A 23,885-nucleotide genomic window follows, 5' to 3' on the forward strand; every position below is an offset into this window, starting at 1 on the left:
ATTTATATTTGAAAATAAAAAATTTTGTAATTTGCATAACAATAATAAATCGAACACCACAATTAGAATTAATAACTTTAAAAAAGTAATTGCAATTAATATCTTTAAAAAAGTAATTCTGGAAGTTTTGAAATTTGATATTTTTCCAGTACTTTTAATAAATTTTCCTAATTTTTCCCTGATTTCCTAGACCTGTGGCAACCCCGATAGAAAATTATCAGGAAATTAAGAAGAGTTTGTGCGGTATTCCAAAAAAACACTATTTCAAAATTACTTCCGTTTTCAGTGAGACTATATTTTACTAAATATTTAACAAATATATAAACAGAATAAAAACTTTCAATTCGATCTCGATTTTGGAATATAGAAAATCTTCCTTCGATCCACCAAGTCTTCCAAACTATTCAAATCGGGCAGCACAGAAGGTATTCTCAAATGTAAATCCGTTGGCGGTTTCCTCGTTGCCAATTTTAATGGTTTGAAATTACGACTCGGCTCTTTCAGTGTATAATGAATTTCCGTGGACGTAGGAAATTTCGGATAGTAAGGATCATACTCCACTTCATTGGGTACCAATGGTTTCAACGATGCCGTGAATATAGTAAACGGAATTTCCGTCACAGTTTTCGGTATCGATTTCGTGGTAATTGATCGTCTAGTCGTTGTCGCTGAAAATGAATTCTCCTTTCTCGATTCACGTTGAATTGATCGTAATGTCTCCATATAGGGATAATTATTATTCGCAAAATTAATCGTCGGCTTTTTTGTCGTTAATTCCACGGGTTTTCCCCCGTCAAACGGAGGCGGTTCGAGGAACATTAGAGGTCGACTTTTTGACTTGGGAAACACATCCTGACGATTGATGAAAAAATTCCGATTTTCCATTGGTTTCACAGTACTTTTCGGCGGTGCTTGAAGAAAATCAAAATTCGAATTACGATTAAACGGACGAATTGTCGTCGTCGTCGACGTTGTCGTCATCGTAGTGAAATCCTTTTTGATGAAATTTGGCGATTTTGTCGTGAAACTAAAATCATTATTCTGATAGGTAGTCGATAATTTTTTCAATGTATCACTTCGATTTCGTAGAAAGACACTAGAACTTAGGACAAATGTGGGATTTTTGTTTTTCACTGAATTCACAGGCGTATTATTATTATCTTGTCCAATGCGAAAAGAACGAGAGAAACCGGCAAATTTTCTGTCCGCATTCGATTGTCGAGAATGTTCGTCACTCTTGTCGGGCGGATTATCTTCGACACTTTGACATTTAACTAAATGAGCGTGATCGCAAACCATTGCCTCCTGACGAAATGCCGTGTCTATTGGACAATAGTAGGTGAATTTATTTCCATGATCGTCACAATTATGATAAACTCGACAATTCATTTCCAAGTCTGCGTAGAAGCCCATTTCTCGACCACGACACGTGAAATTTGTCACTACCGGCGGTGGCATTGTGTTCTGCAGGAAAAAGAAAAGAGATTTAAAAAAGATGTGATACAATTAAAAAATATTTTTTATAAAAGAATAAGTTTTTGGATTTATTTTTTAATTTAGAAGATATTTTTGGCCAAAAATGTCTTTTAAATTAAAAAATAGTTTTATTAAAAAATAATCAGGGTTGGTACAGAAATTTAATTTTGTTTTTCCTTGACTTTTCCCTGATTTCCAGACAAAATTTTTGACTATTTCCCTAATCCTAAAATTTAATCATTATTCTTTTTCCCCAGGAATTAAGATTTAAAAAAATTTCAAATTCAACAACTTTTAAGACTATTATTTTAAAACATGAACAAATCGATCCCTCCGAGTCTTCGACTCGGAGTGATTGATTTCTTCATGTTTTTTAATAATAAATTATAGATGATCGAGTGATAAAATAATTATTCTAAATTATAAGAATATTGTTATTGTAACTTCTTCAAAACTATTTTCATCATTTTAATTTAATTATTAATTTCCAGAATTTTAACCGAAATTCTTCTTTAAATCAATTATTCTTAATAATTTTTGAAAAAATTCTTTGAGATTTTCAAATTAATTTGTTTACAATATTCAATTTTTCGAAATTTCGATTATTCGGAAATTCTTCAGTTAAATACATATTAGAAAATAAAAACTTCAAATAATTTGAAAAAAATCTAATTAAACATTTTCAAAAAAATTAATTCGACAGATTTTTTACAGTTAAATGTAGGGAAAATTCAGATTTTCAAAGATTTTAATTTAAAACCTTTTCAAAATTCAATTATTTCTAAAAATTAACGATATAATGTTTTTAATATTCAATTATTATCTAAAATTTTAACTGAAATTCCATTTTCTCCTGTTCTCATAAAGAATTTTATCAAATTATTTTTAAAAATTGAATTATTTCGACGAATTATAATAAAATTTTTCAAAATAAATACATTTTTCGAGAAATTCGATTAAAATTATATTAAAAATAATTGAACTTCTACAATGAGTTTTATTATTTATGAAAATAATTGAATTTCTAAAAAGAATTTTATTATTTATCAGAATAATTGAATCCATGTAAAAATCTGATTATTTTTGAAAATAATTGAATTCTCTAGAATTATTTTATCAAATTTATTGAAAATAATTGAATTCCTGAGAAGAATTTTGTTATTTATAAAATAATAAAATTCTTGCTCTGAACTTTATTAAAATTTTCGAAAATAATTGAATTTCAGTAAAGAATTAAATTATTTATGAAAATAATTGAATTCCTGAGCAAAATTTTATTATTATTTGAAATAATTGAATTCTCTAGAATTATTTTATCAAATTTATTGAAAATAATTAAATTTCTGAGCAGAATTTTATTATTATTTGAAATAATTGAATTATTGCGACGAAATTTATAAAAAAACTGTGTAAATAATTGAATTCCAGTGAAATTTTTATTAATTATGAAAATAATTAAATGTTTTCCGTAGAATTTCATCAAAATTTTTCTTAAATAATTGAATTCTTTTGTAAAACTTTATTAAAATAGAAGATATTGGAAATCATTGAATTGAGAAAAATTTGTGAACATAATATTGAATTTTTGCGAAGAATTTTATTACTTCTGAAAATAATTGAATTTCTAAACAAAATTTTATTATTAATTCAAATATTGAATTCTCTGGAATGATTTTATCAAATTTTGTGAAAATAATTGAATTCCTGAGCAGGATTTTGTTATTTATGAAAATAATAAAATTCTGACTCTGAACTTTATTAAAATTTTCGAAAATCATTGATTTTCTAAGAAGAATTTAATTATTTTTGAAAATAATTGAATTTCTGATCAGAATTTTATTATTGGTTGAAATAATTGAATTATTCAAAAAGATTTTATCAAATTGATTGGAAATAATTGAATTCCGAAGAAGAATTTTATTATTTATAAAGATAATTGAAATTTTGACCAGAATTTTATTCAAATTTTTGAAAATAATTAAATTTCGGAGAAAAATTTTATTATTTATAAAAATAATTGAAATTTTTGACTAGAACTTTTAAAAATTTTTGAACATAATATTGAATTGTTGAGAAGAATTTTATTACTTCTGAAAATAATTGTATTTCTAAACACAATTTTATTATTAATTAAAATACTGAATTCTCTGGAATGATTTTATCAAATTTATTGAAAATAATTGAATTGCTGAGAAGGATTTTGTTATTTATGAAAATAATAAAATTTTTGCTCTGAGCTTTGTTAAAATTTTCGAAAATAATTGATTTTCTAAGAAGAATTTAATTATTTAATGTAAATAATTGAAATTCTGATCAGAATTTTATTATTGGTTGGAATAATTGAATTATTCAAAAAGATTTTATTAAATTGATTGAAAATAATTGAATTTCGGAGCAGAATTAAAATAGTTATAAAAATAATTTACTTTCTGCTAAGAACATTTTAAAATTTTTTGAATATAATTGAATTCTTGTAAAGAATTTTATAAAAAATTTGGAAAATAATTGAATTTCTGCAATTATTTGCAACTTCTCCAGAATTAAATTTTTTTAAGTGTTTTTTTTAATAAATTTCTTCTATAAATCCATTATTTTTAATAATTAATTAAATAATATTAAAAGCTTTAATTAAATTCAGAAGAATTTGAATAATTAAAATTTTTCAAAAATCTAAGTTCTTTAAAATTTTTAATTAAATTCATTCAAAATTGAGATAAAATATAAACTTAAACCCATTTGAAGTTGATCTATTTATGGAAATTATAAACGCAACTCTTTTAAAATTCAATTAATTTAATTAATTTCCAAGTAAGAATTTTATGATACTTCTTGAAGAATTAAGTTATTTAAAAAGAAATTATTGTCAGAAATAGAAAAAATTAAAGGTTTTATATTAGAATTCGTGGTAATTTCATAGTTTATGTGTCAAACAAAAAAGACACGAAAATTCAGAATTTTCTTATAAATTCTAACTATTTAATTTTTTTCCAGTACTTTTAATAAAAATCCCTGTAGCAACCCTGAAATAATGAAAATTTTTGAATTAAAAATAAATTTTCCGATGTACTCACAAAAGTTTCCCGCGCAAATCCATGAGTTAAAATCACAGGGCACATGAGGCAGAAAATGAAAAATCGGTGCATGATAATGAGTGTCGAGGAAAAATCAAGTTCACGATATAAGAGCAGTTCAAAACTGAAGAGTGGGCAGGAGATTCAGAGAACCTTTAGTCGATGAGATGAGTAAAGTGAAAGTGAAAAGGATAAGTTTAGGATGTAGAGGACGATTCACCTCCTTCCCTGTTTTGTATAAATACTTTTAAATTTCGATTCCCTTTAAAAATTCACCCCATTCAAAATAAAATTCACGCATGCACGTGCTATTGTCAACATAATAAAATAGTAACTGACAGTTCAATGACACTTGAACGTCAAGAATTCCGCATATGTGAAAGGAATAAATAATATATTTCATTTTAAATTCCAAACTTCTTTGAATATTGCAATAAACGATTAAAACAGTTTATACTTGTCTTTCAATACAAACAATCAAAATCCTATTATTATTTTCTAAAAGGAATATCAGATTGCAAATTTCTCGATGAATCTAGAGCGTTATTATCTATTTTTTTCTCAATCAGTTCAAGGAATTTTATTCTTTACAGAATATCCTTCGAGTGTTACGATCAAATTTATCGAAGATTGGAAAAATTGTCCGTCAGAATTCTCACAATTATTGTCACACCAATGTCACACAAAAAATAAATTATTTTTTGTGTGACAATTATTAAATTATTAATATTCAAATAATTTTAAATAAATCCGTTTAAAGGCCTCGTAAAATTAATTTGACAATAATAATAATAATTATTATTTTTATTATTATTATAAAAATAATAATTATTATTGTGCTAAAAATAAAGTAAAATTTCGAAATTAAAACAAAAATGCTCTTTAAATTTCTTTTTGAATGAAAAAAATGTGAAATCTTTTAAATTCCAAAACAATAGCTTTTGCATGAATTGGAATTTAATACAAATTGATGTTTACGATAAAACGATAATATCAATAAGTAAATGAAATAAATGTTTTGAAAAGAAAATATACGTATTCTCTGGTATCATCCTTGGCATTATAGCCTCTTTGCAAGAGTACAGTGAAAGGTCACCAACCTACACATCTCTCTTATTACACAAAAGTTTCTGAAATACTATATATAGTAAACATAAATATATAGATTTGTCATGACAGTCATCAATTTTTTTCAAAGTAAAAAAAATAAATAAATACTTTTTCCTTTGTACATTACAACATTTTTTCCGATTTATTTCCATTTTTTACGAAAATTATTAACTACTTTAAATAGTTTATTAACATGTGCAAAAAAAAGGAGAGAAATATTTAATAGTTCCATAATTTTTGCAAAAGAGAGAAAAATATTTGTTGGAAAAAAAGTAAAAGAAAATTAACGAATTAAAAAAAAAGTTTTAAAGCTTTTCAAATGTTTTGAAAGTTTAAATAAACAAAATATTTTTTGGTACTCGAATATTTTTTTAAATTACTAAAAATGAAAAATATATTGCTATTTGACATTTATTTAGTTAAACATAATTTTTTTATTTATAAAAAACAATAAATTGTGAATAAAATTCAAATTAGAACAAGTCATCAAAATATCGTTGTTCATTTAAACGTTCAAAACTTTAGGGGCATAAAATTATTAATTAATTTAAATAGTTTATTAATTGGGGCAAAAATTCAGAAAATATTTAATAGTTTAATCCTTTTTGCAAAAATGAGAAAAATTTTGTTTAAAAAAAAAACGTTAAATTAACCAATTTAAATAGTTTGTTACTATGTGCAAAAAATGACAAAAATTTGTAAACTGAATAATTTTTGTAAAAATAAGAAAAATTTTTTAGATTGAAAAATAAAAGTAAATTAGAATAAAAAAGTAAAAAATTATATTTTCTAAAAATGTTTAACGTTCAAATGAACGAAACATTTTTTGTACTCCAATAACTTGAAAATTACTAAAGTTAAAAAAATTGCTTGAAAATTTATTTAGTTAAAAATAATTTTTTTAATAATAAAAAAAAATTCCTAAAGTATTTTAGTTGGTTACTAATGTTTTGTCGAACGTTCGAATAAATGACGATTTTTTTATTGCTACTTTTACTAATTTCAATTTTATTATCAAAATATTTTTTGTAATACCTAAGTGTTAATTTATTTATTTTATTCTAGTAATTTTTTAAAATATTGGGACACAAAAAATTATTTCGTTGATTTGAACGATCAAAACTATTGCGAAGTATAATGTTTGGTTTTATTTCTTTTTTTTCCTTTTTGTTTTTTTATCCAAAAAATATTTTTCTTCTTTTGTCAAAAATTATCAAATTATTAAATACCTTTATTATTTAAATTGGTTACTAATTTTTAATTTGTTTTTCAAACAAAAATTTTCTCTTTTTTGCACACATTAATAAACTATTTTAATTGGTTAATAATGTTGAGTCGAACGCTTGAATAAATGACGATTTTTTGTATTATTTCTTTTAATTTTAATTTTGTTTACAAAAAATGTAATTTTTAAAAATATTGTATATTTTTAAAAAAAATTACTAGATCAAAATAAAAAAGTATTGTAATCGAACATTTATGAAGTTAAACAAAATTTTTTTTTAATCTTAAAAAACAATATTTTGTGAATAAAACTAAAATTCAAAGAAGAAATACAAATATCGTTGTTTTGCTCCAATATTTAAAAATATTACTAGACTAGAATTAAAAATATTGTAATTGAACATTTCTTTAAATAAAAATATTTGTTGGAAAAAAATAATATTTGCCAAAAATTTTGGACGTTTAAGTGAACGAAATATTTTTTTCTGTCCCAATATTTAAAAAAATTACTAAATTAAAATGACAAATTTTGTAATGGAATATTTATTTAGTCAAAAATGATGTGCTTAATATAAAAAACAATTTTTAATAAATAAAATTTTTGTTAAAGAAAAAAATTAAAATATAGTCGTTTATTTGAACATTGGAAACTTTAGGAACAAAAAATTATTAATTAATTTAAACAGTTTATCAATTTGTGCAAAAAAAAAAATGAGGAAAATATTTAATAGTTTACTTTTTGCAAGAAAACGAAATAATATTGTAATTAAAAATTTATTTAGTTAAGAATAATTTTTTAAATTATAAAAAACAATGTTCTGTAAATAAAATTAAAATAAGCAAAGTTAGTTTCTCATTTTTTCATGGCTTTAAAAATTTGTTTTTCAATTATTAAAATAAGTAATTTTTGTAAAAAGGAGAAAAATATTTTTTTAGAAAAAAAAGAATTATTAAAATATCAACAAATTTAAATATTTTACAAAAATCTGTAAAAATGAGAAAAATATTCAATAGTTTAATAATTTTAACGAAAGTAAGAAACGAAAATAATAATGAAAATATGGAAAAAAAATTTCACAGAAACAAAACCTAGTGACTTATTTAATGAATAATTTTCAGCGTTACCTCTGTCTTTCTTTTGTGTTGAAGATTGATCCTGTACAATCGAATTGCATAATAAAAATGAGATCTAAACGATACTAAGTCACGCATCCGCAAATTATTCTAATCCAAACAGTGGAACATTGAATCTCGAAGAGGTTTCTCAATCAAAAGGGATCGTCTAGTTTCTCCTGCTACTTCCTTTTTTTTAACTCCCTAGTCTTCTTTATTATCTCATGTGCATCTAATTAACTCATTCTATTCTAATTTCTCCGTGGGTTGTAAATTTCTTCTATTTCATTGAAAAATCACCTTCCTGAAACATTCGAAACAATGTCGTGATTCACTTTCGAAAAAATTTTATTCATATATTTATATATAGTAACAAAATTTTGATTACCTGAGGTAATAGTAATTATTATTACTATATTATTATTAATACTACTTTTATACTTATTATTATTATTATTATAATTATTGTTATTATTACTATTATTCTTATTAATCATTCTTCGTCGAGGACTTTCGATGAAAAAAATAGAAGCAAAATTTTCGTATGAATCACTGACTTAGAAAGTCTTTATTAACATAAATATAATACCATCGTTCACGCATACAATAGTTTTTTTTCACGAGTACCAATACATCGATCGCAAGTTCTTTTTTTATTTTTAGATTCTAATAATGCTATCAATGGAATGGTCTCTATAAAACACACCCCCTGAGAAATAAAACAATTACCCTCACCCTATCACTTCAAAAATTACTTGCACACAACACACTTTGTAATAATTTTCTATTTGAAGATAATTTTCCAAAAACCAAAGAAAAATTCTCAACTAGTGTTTATTCACAAAAATGCATTCATATTGTGCTTGAATTTAAAAATTATTATTATTATTATTATTATTCTTATATTATTTATTAATATTACAAGTTTTTTTTCTTTATATTAAAATCCCTACTATTTATCGTATAAGAAAAATTACAACTAACTCTTGTTTTAAAATCAAGGAGCGTAGAATTGCAAAAAAGAACTTTTTTAGAAAAATTTTAGAAAAAATATATTCTAAGAAAATTGACGAGAGAAAATTTACTTCAATTTTGCTCCTCAACTGAATACAAAAGTAATTCTTTCATTAAAAGTTGAGCTTAAAATTTACAACAGTAAAAAAATTCCGTAAACAATATTTAAATTAATCAATAACAATAATAACGATGAAAATATTCATTCTTTTTTTTTCTTGAAATGATGTTTTGTAAAAAAAATTCCTACGAAGAAAATATTTTTTTTAAACTATTAAAAAAATATATTTCTTCGAATAAAATTTCTTTTCTTCAGTAATAAATTATCAATTATGAAAAATTATTTTAATTGCATATAAAAAATTTAATTGAATAATAATTGAAAATTTTTTTGAAAAGTTTCAAAAAAAATTTGGCAGAGTTTCTTGGATAAGTGGAATTTGCGTTACAAATATAGATATATATTATGTAAGCTAATTAAAAAGGGATAATAAATTACGATTAAAAAGAAAATATTCTTTCTTCTCGATTCATTCACCTTTAGTCAAACGGCTCTAAAACGAGGCACTAGGACAAACTAATTATTTGTTTTTTTTTACAATTTATAATTTATAATTTATACCTTTATACATTGTGTCGAGTTTGCTTATTAATATATATAAAAAAATCGACACTCGATGGACCGTGACACATGCTTTATAAAAAGGGGACAATAATATATCCGCCTAAAATTCCATATTAGTTTTCATCACTGCGATCCAAAAGAATCGAAAACACTGGCATTGAAAATATATATATCTATGTATATATAAATAAAATTTTACCAATCACGATTAATTAATTCCCTTCTCAATTATTAAAGGGGGGTGAAAATAAACCTTCTCAATTAATTAAATATTAATCAATCGTGAATAGTACTCCTTTCTTCTCGATTCACAATTGAAAAAAAGACTTATCTCTAACTTTTTGTTTTTCTTTCATCAAAAAGGCATCAGCAAGTTTAAAAAAAAGAATTAAACATTCCTGACATTTAAATTGATTTTCTTTCATTTTGTTTTCTTTTTCTCTGCAGCATTTTTTGTTTTTCTTCTTCTTTTCAATTTACAGTTCATCTCGAAGTAATGTGTATCTATTTTTACTTGGCGCTAATTTTTTGAATGTCGACTCGGGTGGCGTTGTTGGAACCTTTCCCTGATCGGCGAGCAATTGCATTGGATCGAGTTCTGGATCTGGACCATAATGGAATTCACGATGCAATTTACCCGAATATAAATCATCGAGGAATGTTTTCAATTTGCCGGGAATGCGCATGTCCTTGAAATTCGAAAACAAGTACATGTGCTTGAAACTGTCAATTGCAATTAGTGGCAAATCATCTTTTGATTTTCCCAAGTGATGTAGAGGATGTGCGAATTTAATACCGTCGGCGGTCAAAAAATTCACGTTCTCTGAAAACGAAAATTTTTTTTATTATTTTTATTGAGATAATTTTAAACATTGTAATGTTTATAATAATGTATAATAGTTATTTAAAGAATTTAACAATTATTCTGTTAATCAATTGTTTGTAAATTAAATTGACAAATAAATTAAATGAATTTATAAATGAAACTTTGAGATTAACGATCATACCGAGTAAAATTTGTCTAGGAGATAATCTCAAAGATTTATTTATTATTAAGACTACCGAGTGGTAAAGTCAAAAAATTATATTAAAATTAAATTATCAAATAAATTAAATAAATTAAAATTAAATTGTTAAAATAAAAAAATGGTAAATTAAAAATTTAAATTCTATTTTCAGGCCTCGAATCGACTTTAAGGCGCAAAAAAATCGCTCTATTCGATTAAAAATAGATCCAATTATTCAAAACTTCAATAATTTTGTTAAATAAATATTTAAATACTTATTTCTTTTTCCACTAGAAATAAAATTTAAAAAATTTCAATTTAAAACCTTCTGAAATTTAATAATTTCCAAAAATTACAAATACAAACCTTGCAAAATTAAATTATTTTCTACAAATTTTAACTAAATTTCTTTACTAAATCAATTATTTTTAATAATTTTCCGAATTTTGAGAATTTAATTATTTGTACGAAAATTGAATTTTTTATAATAATTGTAAATGTCAATGTTATTTTTTTAAGATATTAGGATTATTTTTAAAAAAGATTATAAAGGTTATTTTTTAAAAAATTATTAAAAAAATTCTTAAAATTAATTTTCTTTAACTATTAAAAAATAATTTTCGAACTAGATAGTAGTTTTTCAATTAGGTATACATAACTGAAAAATTGAATTTAATTTAATTTACTTTATTTGAAGAAAATAATTGAATCTTAAAAATATGTTAAAATAATTCCAAAAATTAGTTTTTTAAAAATATTGTAATATAATTTTTCGAAAATTTACTCTTGAAGATTTTTTACTAAAATTTTTGTGAATTCAATTATTTTCAAAATTTGCAATGAAACTTCCTCAAAAGTTGATTTTCAAAAATTGTAGTAAAATATACTTCAAAAAATCAAGTATTTTCAATTTAATTTTACAAAATTTCAATTCTTCAAAAATGTATTAATATTTTTAAAATTTAATTATTTTTAAAATTATTCGAAATTAATTTTTGAAAGATTTATCTATAATTATTTTTCACACTATAAAAATCGAAATAAGTTGCATTTTATTCTAAAAATGTGATATTTTCTGCAATATTTGGAAGAAAAGTAAAAAAAAGTCGCAGTTTTTGAAAATAAGTCGAACAAAGACAAAAAAGTCGAAATTATTCAAGGCCTGTATTTTATAAATTCAAAACTTGGTGAAGTTTACATTTACAATCAACGATTTAATACAGAAAATATTTTTGTATTCAAATTTTTAGCTAAAAACTTTTTTGTAAAAAAATATTTCTTCATCAGCGATCGAAAAATAAAAATTTGTAAACAAAAAATATTGTTTTAGAATCAAAATATTTTTTTCTTCCAATCGTTGGATCATAAAGTTGTAAACTTTACTTAGGTAAATTTGAATGAATATTTAATTAATAAAGTTAGTAATCGTAAAAAGAAATCTATGAATAGAATTGAAAAAAAAATTATCTTTCTAAAGTTTCGAAAGTTCTAATAAACAAATTTTTACTGCATTTAATTTGTATTTTATTAAAAATAATTCTTAACTAAGTACCCAAGTAAAATTTAATTAAATTGATCAAATTAATGAATTAAACATGAAAAAAGCTAAATTAAACATTGTACTGCTCAATTCATTATTTTCTCCTTCTTTTAGTAAATTTTTATAAATATTTAAATTTGAAACAGAGAAAACTCGTTTGATTCAAAAGAAAAAAAAATCAGAACGTTCAGAACTTTAAGAAAACAAAAATTCAAAAACTTATTTCTACTTACGTTTCTCGGTCGTCATTGTATTTGCAATGGTATCTTTGTACTCTTTAATACTTTCATGATCATCGGGCGCATGGAAAAGAATTAAAAACGGTAGTCCCTCTTCCGTTAATTCCTCGGCATTTTCAAAAGTGATTTCTCTGACGAGAGGCACGCATTTTTGTTGAGCCCAAATATGAAGTTCGTCAAAACTATTTAAATTGCCTTTGAAAATCTCATCATCGTCATTTGAAAGAGCTTTATCCGAGCGGAAGACAATGATTGGTTCGGATGGTGGATGCATGGCTTGGCTCGCCTCTCTAATTACAAAAATAAAATATTTTAGAAATTTCTTGATATTAAATTAAATTTTTATTTAACTTAATTCGCAGACCTCGGATCGACTGTAAGGCGTAAAAAAAGTTACTTCGCTCGATAAAAAGATACAAAAAAGTCGAAAAAGTCGTTTATTTTATTCAGTGTTTCTACAAAACTGTTATTTTGTATTTTCCTGATTTCTAAATTATTTGAAACTTCAATAATTTTGTAAAATAAATAAAATACTTATTTATTCATAGGGATTAAATTTTTATAAATTTCAAAAAAAATTTGAATATCTTGAAAAAATTTTGGATAATTTTCCAAACTAGTTAATTTTACAAAGGTTTTTAAATAAACATTCTGAAAATTTTGTTTGCTCCAAGATTTTAACAATAATTCTAAAACAGTGAATTCTCTAAAAAAAGTAATTTACTTTAATTTCAAAACAATTGAAATTTAAAAAATTCAAATAAAAAAATTATAAATAATAATAGTTTTTTGAAAATATTTTAAAGTAATTTTTCGAAAATAAACGTCAGCAAAGTTCACAACGTTTATAATTTTTACAATGTTTCTTGATCGGAAACTTAAAAATGAAAAATTTGTAAACAAAGTGTGTTATTGTTTTCTGCATAAAAAATTTTTTTTTTCTATCCGAGGTCTACATTCTTTTATTAGTCACATAAAACTGAAAACTTTTCTTTGCATTATAAAAATTAAAAAATAAACATAAATTTCTAAAATTAAAACATCAGTGAAGTTCTAAATCTTTATGATCAACGATTGAAAGAGAAAAAATATTTTCCATGACAAAATCAAGAAAATTTTTGTTTTTAAATTTTGGATGAAAAAACTGTGCAAAAAATTTTTTTATACAAAAATATATCAAAATTTAGATAGAAAAATATTATTTCCTCTCGTTGATTTTATTGAAATTATAAAGTTTTGTATAAAAATATTTTGCATAACTTCTTAATTAGTAATAAGAAAATATAAATATTTGTAAAAAAATTTGTATTGTTTTCGGCAGGGAAAGTATTTTTTTCTTTCAATCCTTGATCATAAATGTTGAGAACTTTACACACATAGATTAACATGAAACAATTTTTGTTAACAACATTTAGCAAAAGCTAAATTTAGAAACAAACATTAAAGACGTGTAATTTATGAAAAGTGTTTAACACTCCAAAACCAGAGAATATGAATTTTGGTGTAATTTCAAAAGATCAAATTGTCAACATTATGTGTGTGCAGAAGCTACAGTGCAGTTTTTTTTAAATAACTACTCACAAATGTAAAAAGACTTGTCCTAAATCACACTTTTCATTGGAGCAAATGCTTGTTAAACAAAAATATTTCATCATATTATTATTGATTTGGAAAATTACAAAATACAACTAATTGTATTTTGTACATTTCTATCAACACAGTTTTTTTTAATTTAAAAAGAATTAAGTTAAATACGATAGAAATTAAATATAGGATTGCCACAAAAATTTAATTTTGATTTCCCCTGACTTTTCCCTGTTTTCCAGAAAATATTTTGACTTTTTCCCTGACCCTAAAGAATATTCTGATTCACTCAAAAAATAATTTTACTCAAAAAAATGTTTTACTATATTTATTTACGAATTTCTTTAATTGTAATATTGTTACTGTAATTTCTGCAAACTTATTCTTATTATTTCAATTCAATTATTATTTTCTACAATTTTGAACTAAAATTCTTCTTTAAAACAATTCTTTTTAATAATTTTTGAAAAAGTTCTTTAAGAATTTTTAAATCTATTTGTTTAGAATTCAATTTTATGTGAAATTTCGATTATTCGAAAAATTCTTCAATTAAATAGATTTTAGAAAATAAAAACTTCAAATAATTTTTAAAAAATCCGATTAAACATTTTCAAAAAAATTAATTCTACACATTTTTATAGTTAAACGTAGATAAAATTCAGATATTCAAAGATTTTAATTTGAAACCTTTTTAAAACTCCATTATTTCTAAAAACTAACGCTGTAATGCTTTTAATATTCAATTATTATCAAAAATTTTAACTGAAAGTCAATTTTAAATCAATTTTTATTTTGAAAATTCTACGAGAATTCAATTATTGGAATACAAAAATAAATAATTTAATTTTTTTAAAAATTAAATTCTCAAAGAATGTTATCAAATAACTTTTAAATAATTGAATTCTTTCGACGAATTATAATAAAATTCTTAAAAATAACGATACATTTTTCGAAGAATTTGATTAAAATTGAATTTAAAATAATTGAAATTCCTCGATAAATTATTTTATTATTTATGAAAATAATTAAATTATTGCGAAGAAATTTATAAAAAATTTGAAAATAATTGAATTCCTGTGAAATTCTTATTATTTATAAAAATAATTAAATGCTTGTACGTATAATTTTATCAAAATTTTGTTCTAATAATTAAGTTCTTTTAGAAAATTATAAATAAAATAATTGAAATTTTGCTAAAAACTGTATTAAAATTTTTGAATAGAATTAAAATTTTATGAAGAAATCTGTTATTTATAAAATCTTGACGAAAATTTTTCAATTGTATTCAATTCAATTATTTGAATAAAAAAATAAATAATTTATTGACTAACTGAATGTTTCTTAAAATTGAATTTTCATAAAGAATTTTATCAACAAATTTTTAAAAAATTTAATTCCTGTGAAATTTTTATTAATTATGAAAATAATTAAATGTTTGCGTAGAATTTTATCAAAATTTTCCTTAAATATTTGAATTCTTTTGGAAAATTTTATTAAAATGGAAGATATTGAAAATCATTGAATTTAGAAAAATTTTTGAAAATAATTGAATTTCGGAGAAGTAATTTTTTACTTCTGAAAATAATTGAATTGCTGAACACAATTTTATTATTACTTGAAATATTTAATCTTCTAGAATTATTTTATCAAATTTATTGAAAATAATTGAATTCCTGAGCAGAATTTTGCTATTTATGAAAATAATAAAATTCTTGCTCTGAATTTTATTAAAATTTTCGAAAATAATTGAATTGCTAAAAAGAATTTAATTATTTATGAAAATAATTGAATTCCTGAGAAGAATTTTATTATTATTTGTAAGAATTGAATTATTGAAAAGGATTTTATCAAATTTTTTTTAAATAATTGAATTATTGAAAAGGATTTTATCAAATTTATTGAAAATAATTGAATTTTGGGTCAGAATTAAAATACAGTTATAAAAATAATTTACTTCTTGCTAAGAACATTTAAAAAAAATTTTGAATGTAATTGAATTCTTACAAAGGAATTTATCAAAATTTTTGAATTTCTGAAACCATTTGTAACTTCTCCAAAATTCAAATTTTTGAATTGTTTTTACCTAAAATTGTTCTATAAATTCACTGTTTTTAATATTTAATTAAATATACATTAAAAAATTTAACTAATTTTTGATGAATTTGAATTATTAAAATTTTTCAAAAATTTAAGTTCTTTAGGGTTTCTAATTAAATTCATTCAAAATTGAAATTTTATAAAATTTCAAATTGAAACTTTTGATTCAAACTATGATTTGCAAGTAATAATTTTATCATAGTTCTTGAAGAATTAAGTTATTTAAAAAGAAATTATTATTAGAAATAGAAAAAATTTAAGTTTTTTTTAAAGAATTTGTGGTAATTTTATAGTTTACGAAGCAAACAAGACACAAAAATTCCAAATTTTCTTATGAATTCTAAAAATTAAATTTTTTCCAGTCCTCTTAATAAAAATCCCTGACTTTTCCCTGAATTCCCTGACTTGTGGCAACCCTGAAATAATAAATAATTAAAATTTTTACCCAAAGCCAACGTGGAAGTGGCAGTCATCTTTGAGATTTGTAGCGACTCGTCGATAGATTTCATATTGAGGAATATCTTTTCTAGGGAAATAACCAATCAGCATTCTCTTTTTATCATCAAGATCACTTAAATCCTTTACATCATAAAATTCTTTGATTGGATCTTCCAATTGTTTGGTAATAAAATCAAGAAATGCTTGCGCTGAACGTTGACCTCTGTATTCTCTTTTCACCGGTTGGCCATTTCTTACTAATTTTAACGTTGGATACTTGGTGATTTGAAACCTAGACGCTATCGTATCTGAAAATTTTACATTACATTTAATATGAGTCATTCCATTATATTTCGACTAAAGTCGTTGCTGACTAATTTTAAAAAATTATAATATTTTGCAGGAATGATGTTAAAGATATTAGGATCACCGAACAAAAAGAATTTTTTAAATATTTTTTATATTTATTGTAAAATAAGCATCTAAAGTATATGAAGTCGTAAAAACTGTCACATTTTCATCTATTAGAAAATATTAAAGAAAACACATAATTTACTATAAAAATGTAAAAAAGTTATAAGAATTTATTAAGAATGAATTGTTTTATTATTATAAATTGATAGAAACAATTATTAATAAGAAATATTAAATAAAAAAGGATTTTAAAGTTCACCTGCCAAATAACCTAATTTTGCAAATTTCATTCACTAAATGTGAGAAAGAGAAATCATTAAATTGAATAAAACCTTATGAAATATAAAGAACCTGTGATTAACTTTTAGTTTTTCTTATCACTTTCTTCCTTTTTTCTTCATAAATGTTAAAAAATAAGCAATTAAAACTGGCACTTTGCTTATTTTCACGATTTTAAAATGCAAATAACTTCTGCCCAGAAAAATGAAAAATTACGAAAATTGGACAATAATTATTTGATCACTAAATACACTCACTGGAAAAAGATTTTCTTTGGTCCCGAAGCTATTTTCCGAAATAATTAATTTTAAACTTTTCACTATTTCTATCAGGTTAATACATGTGATTTTTTTAAAACTGAAGTTGGTTCAAAACGATTAAACAAGAAGAGCTAACTTCGTCCTTTAAAAAACACATGTATTAACCTGATAAAAATAGTAAAAAGTTTAAAGTTAATGAATTCGGAAAATAGCTTCGGGACCAAAGAAAATCTTTTTCCAGTGAGTGTATCTAGTGATCAAATAATTATTGTCCAATTTTCGTAATTTTTCATTTTTCTGGGCAGAAGTTATTTGCATTTTAAAATCGTGAAAATAAGCAAAGTGCCAGTTTTAATTGCTTATTTTTTAACATTTATGAAGAAAAAAGGAAGAAAGTGATAAGAAAAACTAAAAGTTAATCACAGGTTCTTTATATTTCATAAGGTTTTATTCAATTTAATGATTTCTCTTTCTCACATTTAGTGAATGAAATTTGCAAAATTAGGTTATTTGGCAGGTGAACTTTAAAATCCTTTTTTATTTAATATTTCTTATTAATAATTGTTTCTATCAATTTATAATAATAAAACAATTCATTCTTAATAAATTCTTATAACTTTTTTACATTTTTATAGTAAATTATGTGTTTTCTTTAATATTTTCTAATAGATGAAAATGTGACAGTTTTTACGACTTCATATACTTTAGATGCTTATTTTACAATAAATATAAAAAATATTTAAAAAATTCTTTTTGTTCGGTGATCCTAATATCTTTAACATCATTCCTGCAAAATATTATAATTTTTTAAAATTAGTCAGCAACGACTTTAGTCGAAATATAATGGAATGACTCATATAAATAATAAAAAACATCGTATTTAAATGTTTTCAAAAATAATTCTAAAAATAACACATTTGATTGTTATTTTAATTTCGATGTTATGTTTTGTACTAATTTCTTACGCTTTTACAAACTTTTTTTCCCAAACAGAATAAGATAAGATACCTTTATCAATGGTAATTAATTTTTTTTGTCTATTCATTAAATTTGCCAGAAAGACATTTTTAACTCACCTTGTTTATCGCAGTCGACTTTACCTACAACTACTTGTCCTAATTGAGAAAATTTTTCTTTTATTTTATCTGCAGCCTCGTCAAAAACGGGACTCAATAGATTGCTAAAGTGGCACCAATCTGCATAAAAGTTTATAAACACTAATTCATTTGAAGCTGAAAAAGAAAGAAAATCATTTGATTATCAATCATAATATTGAAATCATTTTTAATTAAAAATAAACTCAGATAACGTGTTGTAAAAAAAAATTTGAGTATACGTTTCGAACCTTGTATTAAGCAGATAACAACTTTTCCTTGTTTATAATAACGAATAAACATAAAACACACGGAAAATGATAAACGAAACCAAAAAATGGAAAAAAACGTTTTCTTTTTATTACAATAATGTTTTTTTAAACATTATTAAAATAACAAGAAAAATGGTAAATTTAATTTAAAAATAAGATGACCCTGAAAAAAAATTGATAAAAATTTTCAAATTACAGGAATAATAATTATATTATCATGAAAACTGTAATTTTATAGTTATTATGTAATAGAAAATTATTATCGTAAAAAAGATATCTAATAATAGATTTAATGTAATTTTATTTCAAAACACACTTACCTATTGTCATATCAAAATTCTCTTTTGTAAGTGTTAGTGCACCACCATTTGCTCCATTGCACCATACAGACACCTAAACGTAAATAATAAATTAATATTTTAAAATGCATAAACAAATAATAAAATAGACAGTGAATAAAAAACAGAAACAAATTTGAAAAATATTAATAAACGAAATGAATCTAAATCCACTTTTTCATTTACATATGAGGAATAAGCGGCCAAAAGTGGATAAGTCCATTTTTTAATTATTTTGAGAAATTTAAACAAATACAATTTCACACATAACCAAAGTTAATTTCAAAATAGAAAAAAATATACTGAATTATTTATATCAGAATACTTTTTTGGACTTAGAAGTCTCATTATTAATTAAAGTGAATGATAAATAATGAATTTTATTATTTTGGGCATTTCTTTAGTTAAAAAAAAACTAAAATTTTAAATCTTGTTGGTTGAGTACAAATATTTTTAAATTAATATAATTGTTTATTAACAATTTTCTACTTAATGTAATAGTGATTTATTTGGAAATTTAAATAATTATCATTTTTGGAAAATGCAAAGTAAAAGTTTTTTAAAAAATGGACTTATCAAACTTTTGTCCGCTTGCTCCTAAATTATACAAAATTTACATCGAAATATTTTCCATAACAGCTGGAAATTTTCAATGTTTAAACAAACATTTAATAAATTAATATAAAAAAAACATACACAGATAAGATTGAAATGTTAATTATCACAAGTGACGTTTACTGCAGGAAGTATAGACTATATGAAAAATTGTAAATTGTGTTGATTTTGAGGTTATATGCCGATGTTTATAGGTTATGTCACTTTCTATAAACACCAACAATTGATATTTAATTAAGTCATGTAAATGAATATTTATTGTATTGCATGACTATAATTGTAAAAGGTTTGAAACAATATTGTCAGCTGTAAAGTAGAAACGTGTCACTAGACAGCAATGACAGTTTCTGTGTCTATATGTGATTCGATGTTGAATAGAAAAAAATGTCTAGTGTTGAAAATGAATCAATTTACTTACCAATAAAAATGAAAGAACGACGAGTCTCATATTGGTATTATCACAGAAAACCAACATTTTTTAGAGTTGACTCGGTTCACACTGTAATTATTTTAACACACATTAGCAAAGTGAAATATAATTTACGGTGTGTCACTTCTCTCTGTCATCAACCGCCTCGAATCATTTCAAGTATCGAATCTCGAAAACCGGTTTTAGAATCGATATATAAACATCGATTGTTGGCACGTTGCTTTGTATGATTTGACAGGTGTGCATCCAATGACAGGTGTTTATTGGAAGCGCGGGAAAATTTAATAATTATTGGGTAAAATTAATAAATTAATAAATAATATAAATTTTAATTATTATTATTAATTATCTTATAATTATTATTTAATAGTTATTTACATTTAAGTAAATACTTAATTAATAGATAATATAAATTAACTTCAATATTAATTAAAATCTTTGTTTTTAATATGCATTTTTATTTAAATTTTGACTTTTTAATTAAATAACTTAAAAATACAGTAAATTATTCTATATCTTTTAAATTTTCAATTTGTAAAAATAATTGAAGGTCAATAGAATATAAATAATCGCAAGTAAAAAATATTCGATTATTAGTAAAAATAAATTGTTAGTAACAATTGTTACTTACTTATTTTTTTATTAACAATCAATAATTATTGATTTTTGGTAAAGAAATAATTAATAGTAAAAAATAATTGACTATTAGTAAAAAAATTTATTTTTAAACAAATACATAGTTGATTAGTGGTAAATAAAATTTTTTTAAATTTTTAGTGAAAAACTAATTTAATAAATTATTACTTATTCTGTTAATAAAAAAATAATTTATTTATAGTAAAAATATAATTGATTTTCGTAAAAAAATTACTGATTGACATTAAAAACAGATTTATTGTCACTGAAAAATAATTCATTTTTAGTAAAAAAATATTTTATTTTTGAGAAAAATAACTTAATTTTTACTAGAAATTATTGATTTTTAGTAGAAAATAATTGACTGTTTGGTAATAAAAAAATAATTTAATAATAATAAAGAATTAAGTTATTAATAATAAAGTAATAAAGTTATTGCTATTAAAAAATAATTTACTTTCAGTAAAAAATAACTGAGTTTTAGAAAAAGATTAGTAAAACTTATATCAATTTTTAGTAAAAAATAATTGACTCTAGGTAAAAATGAATAATTTTTACTAAAAAAAAAATTAACTTTTAGTAAAAAATGATTTATTTTTAATAAAAATATTTTCTTAATAGTGAAAAATAATGACTATTTGTAAAAAAATATTTGATTTTTAGTAAAAAAATATTCGATTGATATTAAAAAATAATTTATATTTAGTAAAAAAAATGATTTGTAGTAAGAAATATTTGATTGTTATTAAAAAAACAATTGATTCTTAGTAAAAAATAATTGACTGTAAATATAGATAAATAATTGATTTTTAGAATAAAATATATAGTAAGAAATAATTGTCTGATAGTAAAAATGAACGAAATTTATTGAAAAAATCGACTTTTAGTTAAGAATAATTTATTTTTAGCAAAAAATATTTTATTGATAGAAGAAAATGAATGACTTTTAGTAAAAAAAATATTGTAGTTTTAGTAAAAATTAATTTAATTATTATAATTGACTGTTAATAAAAAATGGCTGATTGCTAGTAAAAAATAATGGACTGTTAATAAAAGTAAATTGTTAATGAAAATTTTTGATTTTTAGTAAAAATAAATTGTTAGTAAAAAAAATTGACTGTTAATGCAAAAATAATTGATTTTTGTTAAAATATTACTGATTGATAATTAAAAAGTTGATTTTGAGTAATAAAAAGTAATTGATTTTTAGTAGAAAATAATTGACTATTAGTAAAAAATAATTGTCTGTTGATAAAAGTTATTAATTTTTATTAAAAATAATTGATTATTAGTGGAAAAATTGAAATATTTTTCCACTAATAATAGTAAAAAAATTATTGACTGATATAGTAAAAGAACGATTTTTTGAAAAAACAATTAAATTGTTAATAGAAAAATATTTGATTTTTAGTAAAAAATATTTGACTAATATTAAAAAATAATTTATATTTAGAAAAAAAAATGTTTTTCAGTAAGAAATATTTGATTGTTAAAAAAACAATTGATTTTTAGTAAAAAATATTTTATTGATAGAAGGAAATAAATGATTTTTAGTAAAAAAAAATAATGTAGTTTTAGTTAACACTAATTTGATTATTATAATTGCTGTTAAAGAAAAAATCATTTTCTCATAATAAAAAAAATTTTTTTTTATAAAAAATCGCTGATTGCTATAGTAAAAAATAATGGATTGTTAATAAAAGTAAATTGTTAATAAAAATGTTTGATTTTCAGTAAAAATAAAATGTTAGTGAAAATAATTGACTGTTAATGCAAAAATTATTGATTTTTGTAAAAAATTACTGATTGCTAGTAAAAAATAATTTATTTTCATTAAAAAGTGATTCTTTTTTAGAAAAAAAAATATTTGACTTTTGAAAGAAAAATTATTTTAATAAAAATTATTGATTTTTAGTATGAAATAAAATTTATTTATTTATCAGCAATCAGTAAATACTGATTGCTGATAAAAAATAATTGATTATCAGTAAGAAAAATAATAGATTTTTAAAAAAACATAGTTGACTGTTAGTAAAAGTTATTCATTTTTATAGTTGGAAATATTATTTGACTGTATGACTGTTAATAAAAAAATAATTTATCCCTGTTAAAAAATAATTCACTGATAGTAAAAATGAATGATTTTTAGTAAAAAATATTTTATTGCTAGAAGGAAATAATTGACGTTTAGTAAAAAATAATTTTTTTATTATAACTAACTGTTAACAAAAAAAACATTTATTTATAATAAAGAATAATTGATTTTTGTAAAAAATACTGATTGCCAAGTAAGAAATAATTAAATAATAATACAAAATAACTAATTAATATGAAAGAAAATAACTAACATTAATACAAAATAAGTGGTCATTAAAAATTATTAATTGATAGTTAAAGAATAAAGTGATTGTCAGTAAAGAGGGATTTATACTGAAAAATTATTAGTCAAATTTTACTAAATAATTTAGTTAATAAAAATGTTCTCTATTATTAGTTATTTTTAACTACATGTATATACAATTTTTATATAGATTATACAATTTTATACAAATTATAATTATAGTTAACATTTTCAATAAGGAAAATTATACTAATTATATTATTACATTATAATTATATTAATTTATTTTTAATAAATTAATAAATATTTCAACTATAATAATTTTTATAGAATATATTAATGCTTCCTATAAATATTAGTCAGTCGACAGTTTTCTTCATAATAATTTATTATCTTCACATTTACTTTATTATATAAAAATAATAAAATATAAATTAGTTAAAACAAAAAATAATTCGTCGTACCTATCGTCATAATTATAAAATTCTAACTCAACGGGATATGAGAAAATCAAGATGGCGACAATTGTGTACATAAGAAGTTAAAATTCGAAGATGGGATTAAGGGAATGATAAATATTGTCGAAATTGGATTTCCCCTTAATTTGCGAATAATCCATCGGCTTACAAGTGGCTATTCTTTAAAGGACTTTACGGTTAGCTATATCG

The 23,885-nt window shown here is 21.8% G+C and overlaps 2 protein-coding genes across 2 annotated transcripts; both read right to left on the bottom strand.

Moving 5' to 3' along the window:
- Positions 1–274: 274 nt before the first annotated feature.
- LOC122502728 lies at positions 275–4,987 on the bottom strand. Its single transcript, XM_043612903.1, has 2 exons — positions 4,548–4,987; positions 275–1,464 (listed from the first exon to the last, which is right to left on the bottom strand). The coding sequence occupies exons 1-2, from the start codon at positions 4,617–4,619 to the stop codon at positions 340–342; spliced, it is 1,197 nt and encodes a 398-aa protein (XP_043468838.1). The 5' UTR covers positions 4,620–4,987; the 3' UTR covers positions 275–339.
- Positions 4,988–9,607: 4,620 nt separating this feature from the next.
- LOC122502766 (endoplasmic reticulum resident protein 44) lies at positions 9,608–20,392 on the bottom strand. The gene is made up of 6 exons (XM_043612966.1): positions 20,229–20,392; positions 19,178–19,250; positions 18,568–18,723; positions 16,546–16,846; positions 12,414–12,709; positions 9,608–10,456 (listed from the first exon to the last, which is right to left on the bottom strand). The coding sequence occupies exons 1-6, from the start codon at positions 20,283–20,285 to the stop codon at positions 10,110–10,112; spliced, it is 1,230 nt and encodes a 409-aa protein (XP_043468901.1). The 5' UTR covers positions 20,286–20,392; the 3' UTR covers positions 9,608–10,109.
- Between the last annotated feature and the right edge of the window lie 3,493 nt (positions 20,393–23,885).

Source organism: Leptopilina heterotoma, unplaced genomic scaffold, assembly GCF_015476425.1.
Source record: "Leptopilina heterotoma isolate Lh14 unplaced genomic scaffold, ASM1547642v1 Lhet_237, whole genome shotgun sequence".
Taxonomy (NCBI): domain Eukaryota; kingdom Metazoa; phylum Arthropoda; class Insecta; order Hymenoptera; family Figitidae; genus Leptopilina; species Leptopilina heterotoma.

What these genes read in the sequence shown, in the direction of transcription:
- LOC122502766 (XM_043612966.1), bottom strand. Translation starts at nt 20,285, where the DNA reads ATGTTGGTTTTCTGTGATAATACCAATATGAGACTCGTCGTTCTTTCA. An exon ending in TCGTTCTTTCATTTTTATTG is followed by an intron (nt 19,251 to 20,228) that starts GTAAGTAAATTG and finishes ATTTACGTTTAG; the next exon opens with GTGTCTGTATGGTGCAATGG. An exon ending in AGTCGACTGCGATAAACAAG is followed by an intron (nt 16,847 to 18,567) that starts GTGAGTTAAAAA and finishes TAAAATTTTCAG; the next exon opens with ATACGATAGCGTCTAGGTTT.
- LOC122502728 (XM_043612903.1), bottom strand. Translation starts at nt 4,619, where the DNA reads ATGCACCGATTTTTCATTTTCTGCCTCATGTGCCCTGTGATTTTAACT. An exon ending in GATTTGCGCGGGAAACTTTT is followed by an intron (nt 1,465 to 4,547) that starts GTGAGTACATCG and finishes TTTTTCCTGCAG; the next exon opens with AACACAATGCCACCGCCGGT.